This window comes from Micromys minutus (genome assembly GCF_963924665.1).
Source record: "Micromys minutus genome assembly, chromosome: 12".
Taxonomy (NCBI): Eukaryota; Metazoa; Chordata; class Mammalia; order Rodentia; family Muridae; genus Micromys; species Micromys minutus.
Window position 1 is genome coordinate 15,646,648 of NC_137981.1, and position 14,700 is coordinate 15,661,347.

A 14,700-nucleotide genomic window follows, 5' to 3' on the forward strand; every position below is an offset into this window, starting at 1 on the left:
TCCCAGCACCAACATAGTTGCTGAGAACTGTCTGTAAGTCCAGTTGAGGAGATCTGACACCCTCTTCCTGACTCAGTGGGTACAAAGCATGCATGTGGTGCCCAGATATACCTGTAGGCAACACTCACATATATGAAGAAATAAATAAATCTTAAAACATGCACACTTTAACTTTTAAAAATTAGTATGATCTTCATCCCTCCACTTTGTGTTCCTCTTCATCGATTTAATCACCAAACACAAATAGCTACAGCAAAAAAAAAAAAAAAAAAAATGGCAAGCAGAACCAGGGCAAGATGCTCCAATTCATACACACATTTGCTGTAATTGTTACCCGAAATAACAAACTCTGAGGCCAAAACATTGCCAGTAGGTTTTGTTTTCCTTTCAAGTTTTGCCTGAAAGGTGTATTTTATGCATAACAGTTAATGCCACATACTTTGGAAATATCTCAAAAGTTCTTTAAAAATATGCATTTTATTCTTTTTAGTTTATGAACACATGAATGTATACAGAGAGAGAGAAGGTGTGGGCATATGTACATGCCATACCATACATGTGGAGGTCAGAGTTCTCCAGTTTTGTAGAGTTGGTTCTCTCCTTCCACCTTTAGTGTGTCCCAGGAGCTAAACTTAAGTTGCCAAGTGCACATGGTAAGCCTTTACCCAAGTGAGCCATCTTGCAGTCCCCATTCATACTTTATGGAGAAGAAACTAAGGATTGGAGAGCTGACATGTGGATTACTATCCATACGCAGGTGAAGGCAAGTGAAATGTAAGACTGAAGTCTGTGACTGGGCAGTGATAAAAGAAGACGGGCAGATAGTTAGAGACAGGGCAGAAAGGACAGAAAGGCAGAGGAGATGGAGGAAGAAAAAGTACCAGATTTTCCTGGTTTTAAATAGTCACAGGTAGCTATGAATCCCATAGAAGGGATAGAATAATATAATATGATCTGTCCAATCTAGGTGGGCAGCTTGGGTCAATATCAATTGGCTTGGAGATCAATGTGTGGGTGTTTTGTGGGTTGAGAATTTCTGATATAAATCTGACTGATAAATTACAAGCCTCTAGAGTTTTGATTTTACTGGGTTATGAGATTTGTGACAGCTAGCCGCAGGGGGCAGATGGCTGGGAAGGTCCAGTGGTTCCAAGGCAGGTGAACCAAAACGGGGAAGACCATGGCTTGCAGCTCCCAACGGAGGAGGAAAAACCGTCTTACTACAGCGTAACCAGCAATAGCCTGGGTTGGTTTTTTAATATTATATGCAACACTGACACACTTCCCAAAATTTAAACACCTAGAACTTTTACAGTTGCAGCCAGACAATCTAACTCTCAGACAAAGTACTTACACTATCAGAGGGCTGACCAAACCTCACATCCACTTCCCAAGTCTGTGTTCTCATATAAATTAAAAAAAAAAAAAAAAAATGCAGAGTCATCACTTAGTAATTAGTTCTCTAAATGTTAATAGTTAATTTCATTATATACATTATGCCCCCAAAAAGGTACTCAAGTTCTATCTGATTGACTTGGGTTGTTTCTGTTGTTGTTGTTGTTTTCATTAACTTCCCTTAGAGACACCGAGTCGATTACATCAGCAGCCACAGAATTCACTTTTCAAACGAGTAACCTGGCAAGCTTCTGTCTCGATCTGGGTGTTGCCTTGGAAATAAAGCCTTGATAATTCAGGTGGAACTCCACCAATGCAACAGCTGCCAGCCACAGCTGTCTGCTCGATTCCCCTTCAGAGCTTAAGACTTGAAAGTTGCATATGGAACTAACCATAAGACTTGCACCTAAAGTGAGCAATGGAGGAAACAAGTCCCTTCAGCCACACTGGCTGGGGGTCTAAGTAAAGGCAAGACTTTGTGTTTAAGTTGTCCTGATAAACTGGAACAGCTCTGAAACTGATTGCTCACAGCTCTAAATCCCTACTCATCACTGGGTCTGAAAAGACACAGAGGAGACACTGCCCTTATCCCACAACTTCAACTGGCTGGACACCATCCTGGGAACTCTTACTGAAGAATTATTTACATAGGAAAAAGAGGGCAGAAGGGTGGCTTTGTCAGAACTCGGGAATACTGCCTCGCTGGCCTGACATATGACCCGCTGTGAACAAGCTCTCCAGGGAACTTTAGAAATACAGGGTTTTCTGACTAGCCAACTTCAAGAAAGTTGTTTTTCTGCTGGAAGATAATTTTCATTATATTCAGACTACACAACAGAATACCCAATAAGATAAGAATACGTCAATATCTTTGAAGGGACTGAGAACATCAGAAAGCGCCCAGGTGAGATTATAGATATTCTCTTTTATTTTGCTCATCACCTTCTACGTTTTCCTGAAATGTTGTTTCGTGCACTATGTAAGTGTGTGTGTATGTAGAGAGGTAGTGGATAGATTCACATTTGTTAGTTCATCTTACATATGTGAGTGTTTTGTCTGTGTGAGTGTATGTACCATGTGAGTGTCCGGTGCCCATGGAGGTCAAAAGAAGGTATCAAATACCCTGGAACCAGAGTTATGTGAATATCTCTGCCCAATGAGGAAGAAACAGAAGTCTTTGTTTCAGAATAAGTGTCACATGATGAATTGAAAGTCAACCCCTGGTCCTTCAAACTTTAAATTTTAAAACAAGGAAAATGATTGTAAGCCACTAATCAAGCAGCTGAAATAGGTTTTTTGTAGCAAAAAGGAAATGTTAAATGCAATTTTTAAGAGAAATAATAAAATGTAAAATTGATCCACAGTTCGGCTAGTGCCACAATTTGACACTACTGTTAATCTTTCTTCTGACATGAACAGCAAAAATATCCATTATTTGCACAAGACTGGAATGGTGCATGACAGGGAACATTAGAATTTTCTGAGAGCAACATGGATTAGATGCATTTCCCCAGCAGAGTTTGACCTGAGGAATGTTGTAGGACAGAAAGCACAGGCTGAGAGCCTGTGAGGGACAAAGAGTGACAGATTCCCTGAGTGAGCTACCACTGGAAATCTGTGTGCAAAGATGGCATGAATGGGCAAGTTTTGGAAATGGGACTCCCTAAAGGCAAACCCCAAGCAGACTCAGGACACCTAAGAGAAGAAAGAGGGCATTAAGACACCTCTGCTTGACTCTCCTATTATGCTGGCCATCACAGAAGTTCAGAGCAAAGGTGACGTGGATAAAGCCCAGGGCCAGGACACCTGACCTCTAGACCCAGCTGTGACTCCCGTTCTGCATAACCTTGAGCCTGGTTAGTGCTTTGCCCCTATATGCCTCATTTTTGCCATCTGTAAAATTGAAGACAGAAAACTAAACTCTAAACTCTCTATAAGAACTAAACTTCTGGGACTCTTACATAGACATACAATTGTTATAAAAACAATAGTGGGAGTGGAGAGAGGTCTCAGCAATTAAAAGCCTGGCTATTCTTGCAGAGACCCCATATTCTCTTGATAGTGCCTATGTGGAAGATAAGCATCTGTAACTCCAGTTCTAGAAGAATCTGATGCATACTTCTGACTTCCATGGTGCACATTAATATATGCAGGAAAAACAACCATGCACATAGAATAGATAGATTAAAAGATAGATAGAACAATAAATAGATGATAGATAGATAGATAGATAGATAGATAGATAGATAGATAGATAGATAGATGATAGATAGATAGATAGGTAGATAGATAGATAGATAGATAGGTAGATAGATAGATAGATAGATAGATGATAGGCAGATAAAAATCTTACAAAGTAGAAGTGATACTTGGATCAGAGGAAAGCTAATATAAAAAGTGAATAAATCAGCTTTATTGGATTTACTCATAAACCAGTAAATCCATCAACAGAATGGTAATCTAAAGAGCTGCCATGATCTAGTCAGCACACAGGTGCTGCTAAGCCTGTACCTCCAGGTTAAGGGCAAGCCAGTCTGCAGTGTAGGGCTTCTAGGATTTATGCAGTCTTATCTAAAGAACTGCTGGACAAACATCACAACCACATAGCCAGCTGAGCAGCAGCATGGTGAATGGCTGTGGTCCTCAAATACTGACATTGTGGACATTAAGCTCCCATCACCTGGGCAAAGCCGCCAGGGGAGAAGACATTTGGGCTCGTGAAAAATACAATCAATTGGAAAATATATTCAAAGGCCAAGTCTATGGACCTCAGTCAAAGGCCCTATTTACAGTGTGGAGAACCTTCATCCACAGTCTGAGCTGGTTGCGATGAAATCAAAACAGAGGTTGTAATGCAAAGCTAAAGCAAGCATTTCACATGTTTGAGCTGCTATCAAATTCTCAGCACCCAGTGGGGAAAGAAGGGAGGGGAGCAGAACATAAAATAAACACAAGATATTTGACCCACAAATTATAAGCGTACATGAGGTCATAAATAACCAAGAAAGTAAGGGACCAAACGATTGATGTACATGTTAAGTGTTACATTTGTTTCAAGGTTTAACTCTAATTTTTAACAGAGAATTAAAAGAATGGAAAAGGCTGTCCTCGTCAACCAAACGTCAGTGATGTCATTTCGGCTCACAGGCTTATCTACAAATCCGAAAATACAGATGGCTGTGTTTCTCATATTCCTCATTTTCTATGTCCTGACACTGGTTGGTAACATCCTCATTGTCATAACAATCATATGCGACCACCGGCTCCACACTCCCATGTATTTCTTCCTCAGCAATCTGTCCTTTATTGACGTCTGCCATTCCACTGTCACGGTCCCAAAGATGCTGAGTGACACCTTGTCAGAAGAAAAGCTCATCTCTTTTGATGCCTGTGTGGTCCAGATGTTCTTCCTGCACCTCTTCGCTTGCACAGAGATCTTCCTGCTTACGGTCATGGCCTATGATCGCTATGTGGCCATTTGTAAACCATTGCAGTATATGACAATAATGAACTGGAAGGTGTGTATGGCGCTGGCAGCAGCCCTGTGGACAGGGGGGACCATCCATTCCATATCTCTCACCTCACTCACCATCAAGCTGCCCTACTGTGGTCCTGATGAGATTGACAACTTCTTCTGTGATGTACCTCAAGTGATCAAACTGGCTTGCACTGACACCCACATTATTGAGATTCTCATTGTCTCCAACAGTGGACTCATCTCTGTGGTATGTTTTGTGGTTCTTGTAGTGTCCTACGCCGTCATCCTTGTGAGTCTGAGGCAACAGATCTCTGAAGGCAAGAGGAAAGCCCTGTCCACCTGTGCAGCCCACCTCACTGTGGTCACTCTGTTTCTGGGACACTGTATCTTCATCTACTCACGTCCATCCACCAGCCTTCCAGAGGACAAGGTTGTGTCTGTGTTTTTCACTGCTGTCACCCCTCTGCTGAACCCCATAATCTATACCCTTAGGAATGAAGACATGAAGAATGCCTTGAACAAGTTAGTCAGGAGGAGAGAAAAATGAAAATGATGAACCCTTAGGATTCTTGGTGATCAAAATCACAGCAACAACTTCATGTTGTTTTTACCATATTTTACAACGTTTTCTTCTGGTCCTATATCTAACAGTCAGTGTAACTACTGTGACTGGTAACATCTTCCACATTGTTACACATAATCTTGGTGAGTGAGACTTAATTATCTCAACAGTAGTAGTTTCATGCTTATATAACTACAAGAAAACCAAAGCTCACTGTGAGCAAATACCATGCTGAAAATCACCCTGCTACAAAATGAGAGAAAGAACTCAGGGGACCCAGAGGGTAGCTCAGTGCAGAATGTGTACTTGGCATATAGGGGACCCAGGTTCACTTTCCTACATGACAAAAAAAAGTTACAAGATTAGATTTCAAAGCAGATCCACCAACACACTATTGTTCCAAGAACTGAAAGAAAATGCCAACTTAAAAAAAAAAAAAAAACCCTCACCTACATTGTTCATTGTGATATTTGCTTAAATGACTTCTCAAATGCTAGTACTGGTGACAAAGAAAAGCTTTGACCACTGAAGTTACTAATCCTCTTGAGAGTTCATCCAAATCTGCCATCAAAATAATGAACTGGGGACATTTTATTCCTTATTTCACAAATACTTCCGGAGCATCAAATCTGTGCTGGACACTAGATTTATAGTTACAAATACAGCAAATATACAGGCTACATGGGGTACACAGACTAATACAAAAACAACAAAAACTGTGAACCACTAACTACAATTATAAATGCTACAAGAAAGGACAGTGTAGGCACCATGGATAGAGGAGTGGCTTGTCCTGCACTGGGAAGTTCAAAAAAGCATCTTTGAGAAAGTTCCATCATACCTGAGATGTGAAACATGAGAAAAACACCAATCATAAAAAACAGAAGCAGCAAACATTCCAAGCTGAAGAGATGTCAGGTACAAAAACTTCTTTGGGGAGACTGCTTGTTCCAAGTGACAACCACTATGGGGACAGCCTAGATAGCAGGGCAGGCTGGCAGCAGAGGGGTCACTGGAGAAATCTGTGTTCACTTAGTGAGTTTGAGACTCTTTTCCATACAGTGTGAAGATGCCAAAAGTGGGTAAGCAAAGAAATAAGAAATTACAAGTAGGTTTTGTTAGGTTAAAATATATATTTTTTTTATTGTGGTTGGTTGGTTGGTTGGTTGGTTGGTTAGTCGGAGATTTGGTGGGCTGATGAATGGGTTGGTGAGTGGATGGGTGGGTTAGTTGGTTGGTTTTGGTTGGGTAGTTGGTTAGTTTTGGTTGTTCAAGATAGGGTTTATCTGTTTAGCTTTGGCTGTGCTGGAACTTGCTCTGAAGGCCAGTCTGGCCTCAAATTCATAAAGACCCACCTGCCTTTAATCCCCAGTTCTGGAATTAAAGGTGTGCCACCAGTGCACAGCTTATTGTTGTTTTGGGGACAGATTTTCATGTGGTTCAGCCTGGCCTTAAATTCTTGATCCTCTTACCTTTAAATTCCAGACACTGGAGTCACAGTCACTGGAGACACTGCCTGGATTGTTCTGTTTATTATGTAGAGAACTAACCCAACCAAGCATTTATTACTATACTACTAATAGTCACTTGATGTTGTTTCAAGTGCTGAAAGAGAACACCAACTTTAGTACAGGATCTGTTTCCAGCTCCTTTAATTGCTCTGGGGCAGCTTGCACAACAGCAAAGAGGCATGTGACAAGTGGAAAAGGCAAACAAAGAGTTGTGTCTTTACATATTTATAAAAGAGAAAGTGGCTGAGCATGGTGGCACCACCTGTCATCCCAGAATTTGAGATGTGGAGGCGGGAGGATCAGGACTTCACAGTCAGCCTCAGCTACTATTGAAGATTAGTCTGGACTACATAAGAATCTGTGTTTACAAAGGAGCATGACATATTGGAAATCAGACATTCACTATGACTCCATCAATCAAAGTCACACTGTAGTTCAGCCTGGATCTCCTCAGCCATCAGCCATCAGCCATCAGTGAGGATGCCATCAATAAGTCCCTGGCCCAAAATAACCATCTCTTCTTTTAATGGTCCTTTTGCCTGTAAATATATTAGTAAGTGATTTGAGCTTCAAAAGCTCTGAGCTTTGGCTATGCAGGCATGGAGTGGGAGGGAGTATTTCAGGTGGCACAGACACATCAGCTAATTAGTCCCGTGTTTGCTTTCCCCAAACCTAACTGCCTGAATAGCATTAAACCATATTTGTTCTTCTGCCTGGTGTGATAAATAAGCCAAGTTTTGAAAATCATAGGGTTCATATTTTTAAATGTCCTTTTCCTATAGGCAATGATAGATGTGAGAATAGGTTTCCAAAGAGCACAAACAGAGCCTCTGTGTGCAGGAATCAGCAGAGGAACACATCTGTTTATAGAAAAGGTAGTATCACCCAATGTTGCTTAGCAGTCACTAAAGTTGTCACCTGTGAATGGCCACTGCCGTTTACAGTTGTGTGGATCTTCACAACTCTCTAGAGACATAAAGTAAAACATCTATTCTCCATTTCACAAAAATTATTTCAGACTCTGGCAAAAGATAAAAATGTGTGTACTTACTTGCTAAAGAATAAAATGAAAATAATTTTAACATTTTGGTTTGGGGGTCTTGGGGTTTTTGGTTTTTGTTTGTTTGTTTGTTCTGTTTTTAATCTTTTGTTTTTTTTATTTTTTTTTTGAAACAAGATCGCTTGTAATCCAGGCTCTCTTCAAATGCACTATGTAGCTGTGGCTAGCCTTTAATTCACTATCCCCTTGACCTCACCTCTTGACTCTTGTTTAGCTGTCTTTCCTTCAACCACTGAATCTCTCAGGCACAACATTCTATATAATAGAAAAATATTTTAATATTACAAATGAAGTATTACAGGCTCATTTCTATATAATAGATACCAATGGGTCTGAACATCAATGCATACAAATGCACACAATATAAGGTATAATTATTCTTTCCTAAATTTCCTAAATATAAGTTTAGAAAGTATATCCAGACACTCTTTCATCACCATAAATCATACAAGACTTTTATTTTGGCTTTGGTTTTATAAGAGAATGAAGGGGTAGACAATGTTTTGCACATTATTATCAGCCAAAGAGTAACTGTTTTCATATATTAATACTTCTGTGAACAGCTTCTTGTTTGCTTCATCAGACAATATCTTTGCTCTCTCACTTCAATCATATTTTACCTTTTGTTGCAATCGGTGATCCATTCACTCTGCATGGTGTATGTGATGTGCCCATGTTCATATTGGCTGTGCCCAGTTCTCCAGAATACATTTGGGTATCATTTCTACAAGTAACAGAATGTCAGTTAATATCCATTGAATTCTAAATTCTAAATTCTTTTTATAATAAGCAAAATCCTCCACATGCACAACATACTTCTGACCTACATCTCAAAATGTGTCACTAAATCTATTCTATAATACATCAACAAGCTCAGGATATTGGGCTCTGAAATTGTAAACATCTAAGTTGCCCTCTTAACTATTTTGATTGGTTGACTTTTCCCAAAAAAAAAAAAAAAAAAAAAGACAAACAAAAAAAAAAAAATAAAACTCTAATTGTATTGCAGTTCTGTAGTCCAGACATTCAATGCACAATGCGATGCAGATATTCAACTCATGCCACCCTGGACTAGCATCAGGTGTCAGGAAGATAACATGTTTTCTAAAAGCTCAATTTTATTTTCCAATTTCTATAGGCTATTTGCATTCCAGGACTGTTGGTGCCTTCATCATCAAAGACAACAATATTGATCCTCCCGGTATCTTTCCTGGTTCCATCTCCCTCTGAGCCCAGTCAAAAACACTTGTTACTCTTGCAGGAGACCGGGATTCAGTTCCCAGCACCTACATGGTGACTCACAACTATCTGTAATGCCAGTTCAAAGGGATCCAGCAACCTCTTCTGGCCTCCATAGGCACCAGGCACTTCTGGCACAAATACATCCATATAGGCAATAACCCATTCACATAAAAATAAATAAATACCTTTAAAATAACCAGAAATAGAATTTACATATGATCTTTCTGTGCAACTCTCGTGCATATATTCAAAGGACTTTATATTCTACAATAGAAACGCTTGCACATCAATGCTCATCAAGACTGAACTCACAATAGCTAGAAAATGAAACAAAATAGATGTTCATTACTAACTGAATGGATAAGAAAAATAAGATTAAATAGATGATTGACAGGTGTTTATGTACAAATAGATAGTATAATATTAATCATCTATAAAGAAAAATAAAGCAATGAATTTTGTTGGTAAGTGACTCAGACCTCATAAAACAACTGTTTTATAATTCTCTTTCATATTGGTATCCAAGTTTGTTTTGTGTATTTGAGCACAAGTGGAAGCCAGAAATTGAAGGAAAAGACACATTCAAAAAGGAGTAATAGTAGATTATAGGTTAAACGAAAGGGGAAATAGAACACTGAGATAGAAAAGCCTTTAAATATTACGGTAGTTTCAGTAAGGATACCCCCATAGGTTCATATGTTTGAATGCTTAGTCATCAGGAGTGCCACTACTTGGGAGTAATTATGAGGTGTAGCTTTGTTAGAGTAGGTGTGGTCTTGTTGGAAGAAGTGTACTCATGAAGGTGGGCCTTGAGGTTTCAAAAGCGCAAGCCAGTCCCAATAGATCTCTCTCTCTCTCTCTCTCTATCTATCTATCTATCTATCTATCTATCTATCTATCTCTCCCTCTCCCTCTCTCCCTCCTTTCCTCCCTCCCTCCCTCCCTGCTGCCTGTGGATCCAGATCTAGATCTCTTAACTAATTCTCGAGCATTAGGTATGCCTGCCTGCATGTTACCATGCTTCCTGCCATGCTAGTACTTGACTAAACCTCTGAAACTTTAAACAAACCCAGATTAAATGCTTTCTCTTCTAAGAGTTGTCAAAGTCATGGTGTTACTTCACAGCAATAAAAGTTGACTGAGTTTGAAGTTGCTACTAGAAGTACCGGGTATTGCTACAACAGGCTTAACCATGCTTCTTGGTGAAATGTGAACTTTGGGACTTTGGATTAGGAAAGCAGGTAAACACTTTAAGTGGGGCTTAATAGGCCACACTAGTAGGAGTATGGAAGACACTGGTGCTGGGAGAAATGTAAATTATAATAGTCCAGCTCAAGAAGTTTTAGAGTAGAAGAATATTAGTAAATGGCCTAGAGACCATGCTTGGGAAATTTTGACTAAGAATGTAGTTGCTTTTTGCCCTTGTCAAAAAAAAAATAGGTAGGTAGGTAGGTAGGTAGATAGATAGATAGATAGATAGGTAGGTGATAGATAGATAGATAGATAGATAGATAGGTGATAGATAGATAGATAGATAGATAGATAGATAGATAGATAGATAGATAGATATGCCTGAGGTTGAATTGAAGCACTTTGGATTAATAGTGTTGGCAGAGGAGATTTCAAGATAGCCTAATACCAACTGTGTTACTTGGTTATTAGTGGCCACTCTTATGCAGATCTAAATTTAAAGAGGAGCAAGCTGAGCAAGGACCAATACAAAATGTACATTTTTAAGAGAAAAAGAACATCACAAAGTATAACAGATGTAGGTCCAGACAAAAAGGTTAGGCTTTCTGATAAATGGCATAAAGAGAGTAGTAGCCTAAGGGCAAGACTCCACCCAGCTAAGCTTCCAACTCTGTGAAAGAAATGAAAGGAAAGCTTAAGCAGTGGAGGAAGCATCAAAAACAGAAAGCTGATGAAAATGTGGGAGATATATTGCAGCCCCAACAAGCAGCAGAACTTATCAGCTTCTTCCAGGTGATTCTGGCCAAAGACACAAAAAAGTGGTTGTAGAATCCCATCCCACAGCTAATGAGTGAAACCCAGAATATATCGAGGTGCCCATGAAGAGAGGCTCAGAAAGGAAATTTTGGATAACTGTGAAGGTGAAGCCTGAATTGTGTTGTAGACTTCAAGATATTGGAGATACTGGAGTGTGAGACACCTACCAAGGAAAACTGCACGCCAAGTATAGAAGCAGACAAGAAGGAGAAGAAGTATGGTGAAGTCACCAAGGCTGGAAGGAGTTGGAAATCTGAAGAGTGCTTTGATGTCAGACATGAGGATGCGGAATTTAGAATTTGCCCAGCTGATTTTAGGGTTTGCTTTGGTCCAGCATTTTCTCCCTATGCTCCCATTCCTCCATTTTGAAATGGTAACATATACTTTGTGTCATTGTATATTGGAAGTACATGATGTATGTTATGATTTTGATTTTATGGAGTGTTACAGTTAAGAGACTGGCATGAGTATTAGAGACTTTGACCTTTAGACTTTTAAACCATGTTGAGAATCTTTTAGTTTATGGGACTTTTAAAGTTGGACTGAATACATTTTTACCTTATAATATAGCTACAAGCCTATAGGGGCCAGAGAGCAAAATATAGTAGTTTGAGTAAAAATGGCTCCCATTGGTTCACATGTTTGAATTTTAGGTCATCAAAAAAGTGATACTACAACCCCTGGTCAGGGGATGGGGACACCCACCCATCTGAAAGTTTTTAACCCAGTAATGTTCCTGTCCAAAGGAAGAACAGGGATAAAAGACAGAACAGAGACTAAAGGAAGAGCCAACCAGGGACTGCCCCATGTGGGGATTCATCATGTCTGCAGACACCAGACCCAACACTGTTGCTGTGGTCAAGATGTACTTTCTGACAGGAACCTAGAATGATGGTTCCTGAGGAAGTCCAGCCAGCAACTGACCAATGCGGATGTGGGTGCTTGGAGCCAACCATCAGACTGAGCTCAGGGAGCCTGGCAAGAGAGCTGGCAGAAGGACTGGAGGGGCAAAATTATAAAATTTGTAAAGTAAAACAGCCAAAAATCTTTGAGGCTTGGACGTAGACAGATTCCAATGTGAAAGAATTAACCTCAAAAATAAAAAGTCATAGTCAATTTAGTCAAAATGTTCAACTTTTGATCTTGTGAGTACTTTATTAAGAAAGTGAATTTTCACAGCCACCAAATCCAGTAGCTATGGCTGATGCTAAGAAGTGCTTGCTGACAGGTGCCTGATATAGATGTCTCTGGAGAGGCTCTGCATCAGCCTTACTGATACAGTTGAGGGTGCTTGCAACTAACCATCAGACTGAGCACAGGAACCCCAATGTAAGAGCTAGAGGAAGGACTGAAGGAGCTGAGGGGGTTTGCAACCCCCTAGAAAGAACAACATTATGAATCAAACAACCCCCCCAGAGCTCCCAGGGACTAAAACACCAACCAATAATTACACATGGAGGGACCCATGGCTCCAGCCTCATATGTAGCAAAGGTTGGCATTGTCTGGCATCAATAGGAGGAAAAGCCCTTGGTCCTGTGAAGGCTCATTTTCCCAGAGTAGGAGAATGCCAGGGCGATGAGGTGGGAGTGGGTGGGAGTGGGTAGGAGTGGGTGGGAGCGGGTGGGAGTGGGAGCATCTTCAGAAAAGCAGGGGGAGGGGAAGGGGGATGGGAGAGGAGGGAAAGTAGATAACATTTGAAATGTAAATACATAAAATATCCAATAAAAAATAATAACCAAAAAAAATTGAGTTTTCAGGCTGGAGACTAGGTATTTAAAAGCAGTGGTCACGTCCACATTCAGGATGTGGCCACAACTGCACCTGCCATCTTAGTGCCCACAAACGCACACTCATGACTTCATGAGCAAATTCGTCTGTGCCTGAGATGCTTCATGGCGGTTTTCACCTCCTCATTCCTCAAAGTGTAAATGAGAGGATTCAACAAAGGGGTGACCACTGTGTAGAAGACCGATACCACCTTGTCGATGGAGAAGCTGGTATCTGGCCGAGTATAGATGAAGATGCACGGCCCAAAGAACAGGGCGACCACCATGAAGTGGGCTGAGCAGGTGGACAGGGCTTTGCGACGACCTTCTGCTGACTGTTTTCGAAGAGAAAACAGGATGACTGTGTAGGAAGTGACCAAGGCTAGAAAGCATGCGAGAGAGATGGTTCCACTATTAGACACAATCAGAATCCCCGTCAGGTACGTGTCTGTGCAGGCCAGCTTGATGACAGATGGTACGTCGCAGAAGTAGCTATCAATAATGTTCCGGCCACAGTAGGGTAAGCGAATAGTCAAGAAGGTCTGAACAAGTGAATGAACCGTGCCCCCCAACCAGAGTGCAAAGACGAGCTGTATACAGACCTTCATGGTCATCACATTGGGGTAATGCAGTGGGATACAGATAGCCACGTAACGGTCGTATGCCATAATCGTCAGCAGAAAGATCTCGGCGCAAGCGAAGAGATGTAGGAAGAAGAGCTGTGCGATGCAGTTGTCAAAGGAAATGGTCTTCCTCTCTGAAAGCAAACCCTCCAGCATCTTGGGCACGGTGACAGATGAGTGGCAGATGTCAATGAAGGACAGGTTGCTCAGGAAGAAGTACATGGGATTGTGGAGACGCGGAGTGAAGACTATGGTAGCAACAATGAGGATGTTCCCCAGAAGGGTTAACACATACGTGACTGTGAATGGAATGAAAAACAGAATCTCCAACACCCAGTTGTCAGTGAGGCCCAGGAAGACAAATTCAGTCACTCGTGTTTGATTTGGAGATCCCATCTAATGAGCGTTCCAGAAGATCTGGTGGGGAGGTAAATTTTAAATTATCCTGAGTAACACAGGGATAAAATAATTGAAATGACTGCTTTTTATGAGGCTTAGCATAAATATATAAGTTATTTTGAATCCTGTTTTTACCTGGTTCTTTTCACTTCAGAATAATCCACCAAGAATAATATTAGATTTGTTCCAAAATCATAAAACTCCAACTGAGACCACTCATAATTTGACTTATGCATTAAAATAATTAACCTTCAAAACCTTAATAGTCTTTTGTTTTGTCCAATGCTGGGTCCTTTTACATTTATTAAAACACCATTCATCTTGCACTTCATTTTTGTATTATCTTGAAGTGCTGACTTGAGGAAGTCTATCCGGATTCAATAAAAGTCTCTTTCTCTTTCGTGATTATTTTAGGATACTTAACTATAAGAGAAAGTAGGGGATTTAGCTTTTCATTCCCATAAACTAAACAGTTCTTTAAAAGTGCAGGAGTAACAGAAAGATTTTAAAAGCCAGAGCACCCGAAAAACTGGCTGTGAGACAATGCTTCCTAGAAATGACAGAGAAGCTTCACCAATGACACATCAGTATGGCTACCTAAACAAGGACTGAACAAGTACAATACCAATAGACACACTAACGTGAAAGGGAGAAGC

At 40.5% G+C, this 14,700-nt stretch overlaps 2 protein-coding genes across 2 annotated transcripts; one reads left to right on the forward strand and one right to left on the reverse strand.

Annotated features, from left to right (window-relative positions):
• Positions 1-4,487: 4,487 nt before the first annotated feature.
• OR4E1 (olfactory receptor family 4 subfamily E member 1) lies at positions 4,488-5,420 on the forward strand (the record flags this gene model as incomplete). Its single annotated transcript, XM_080926381.1, has 1 exon — positions 4,488-5,420. One exon carries the CDS (start codon positions 4,488-4,490, stop codon positions 5,418-5,420), a length of 933 nt encoding a protein of 310 aa, XP_080782507.1.
• A 7,694-nt stretch (positions 5,421-13,114) lies between these two features.
• Positions 13,115-14,041, reverse strand: OR4E2 (olfactory receptor family 4 subfamily E member 2; the record flags this gene model as incomplete). The annotated part of the gene is made up of 1 exon (XM_080926382.1): positions 13,115-14,041. The coding sequence occupies one exon, from the start codon at positions 14,039-14,041 to the stop codon at positions 13,115-13,117; it is 927 nt and encodes a 308-aa protein (XP_080782508.1).
• Between the last annotated feature and the right edge of the window lie 659 nt (positions 14,042-14,700).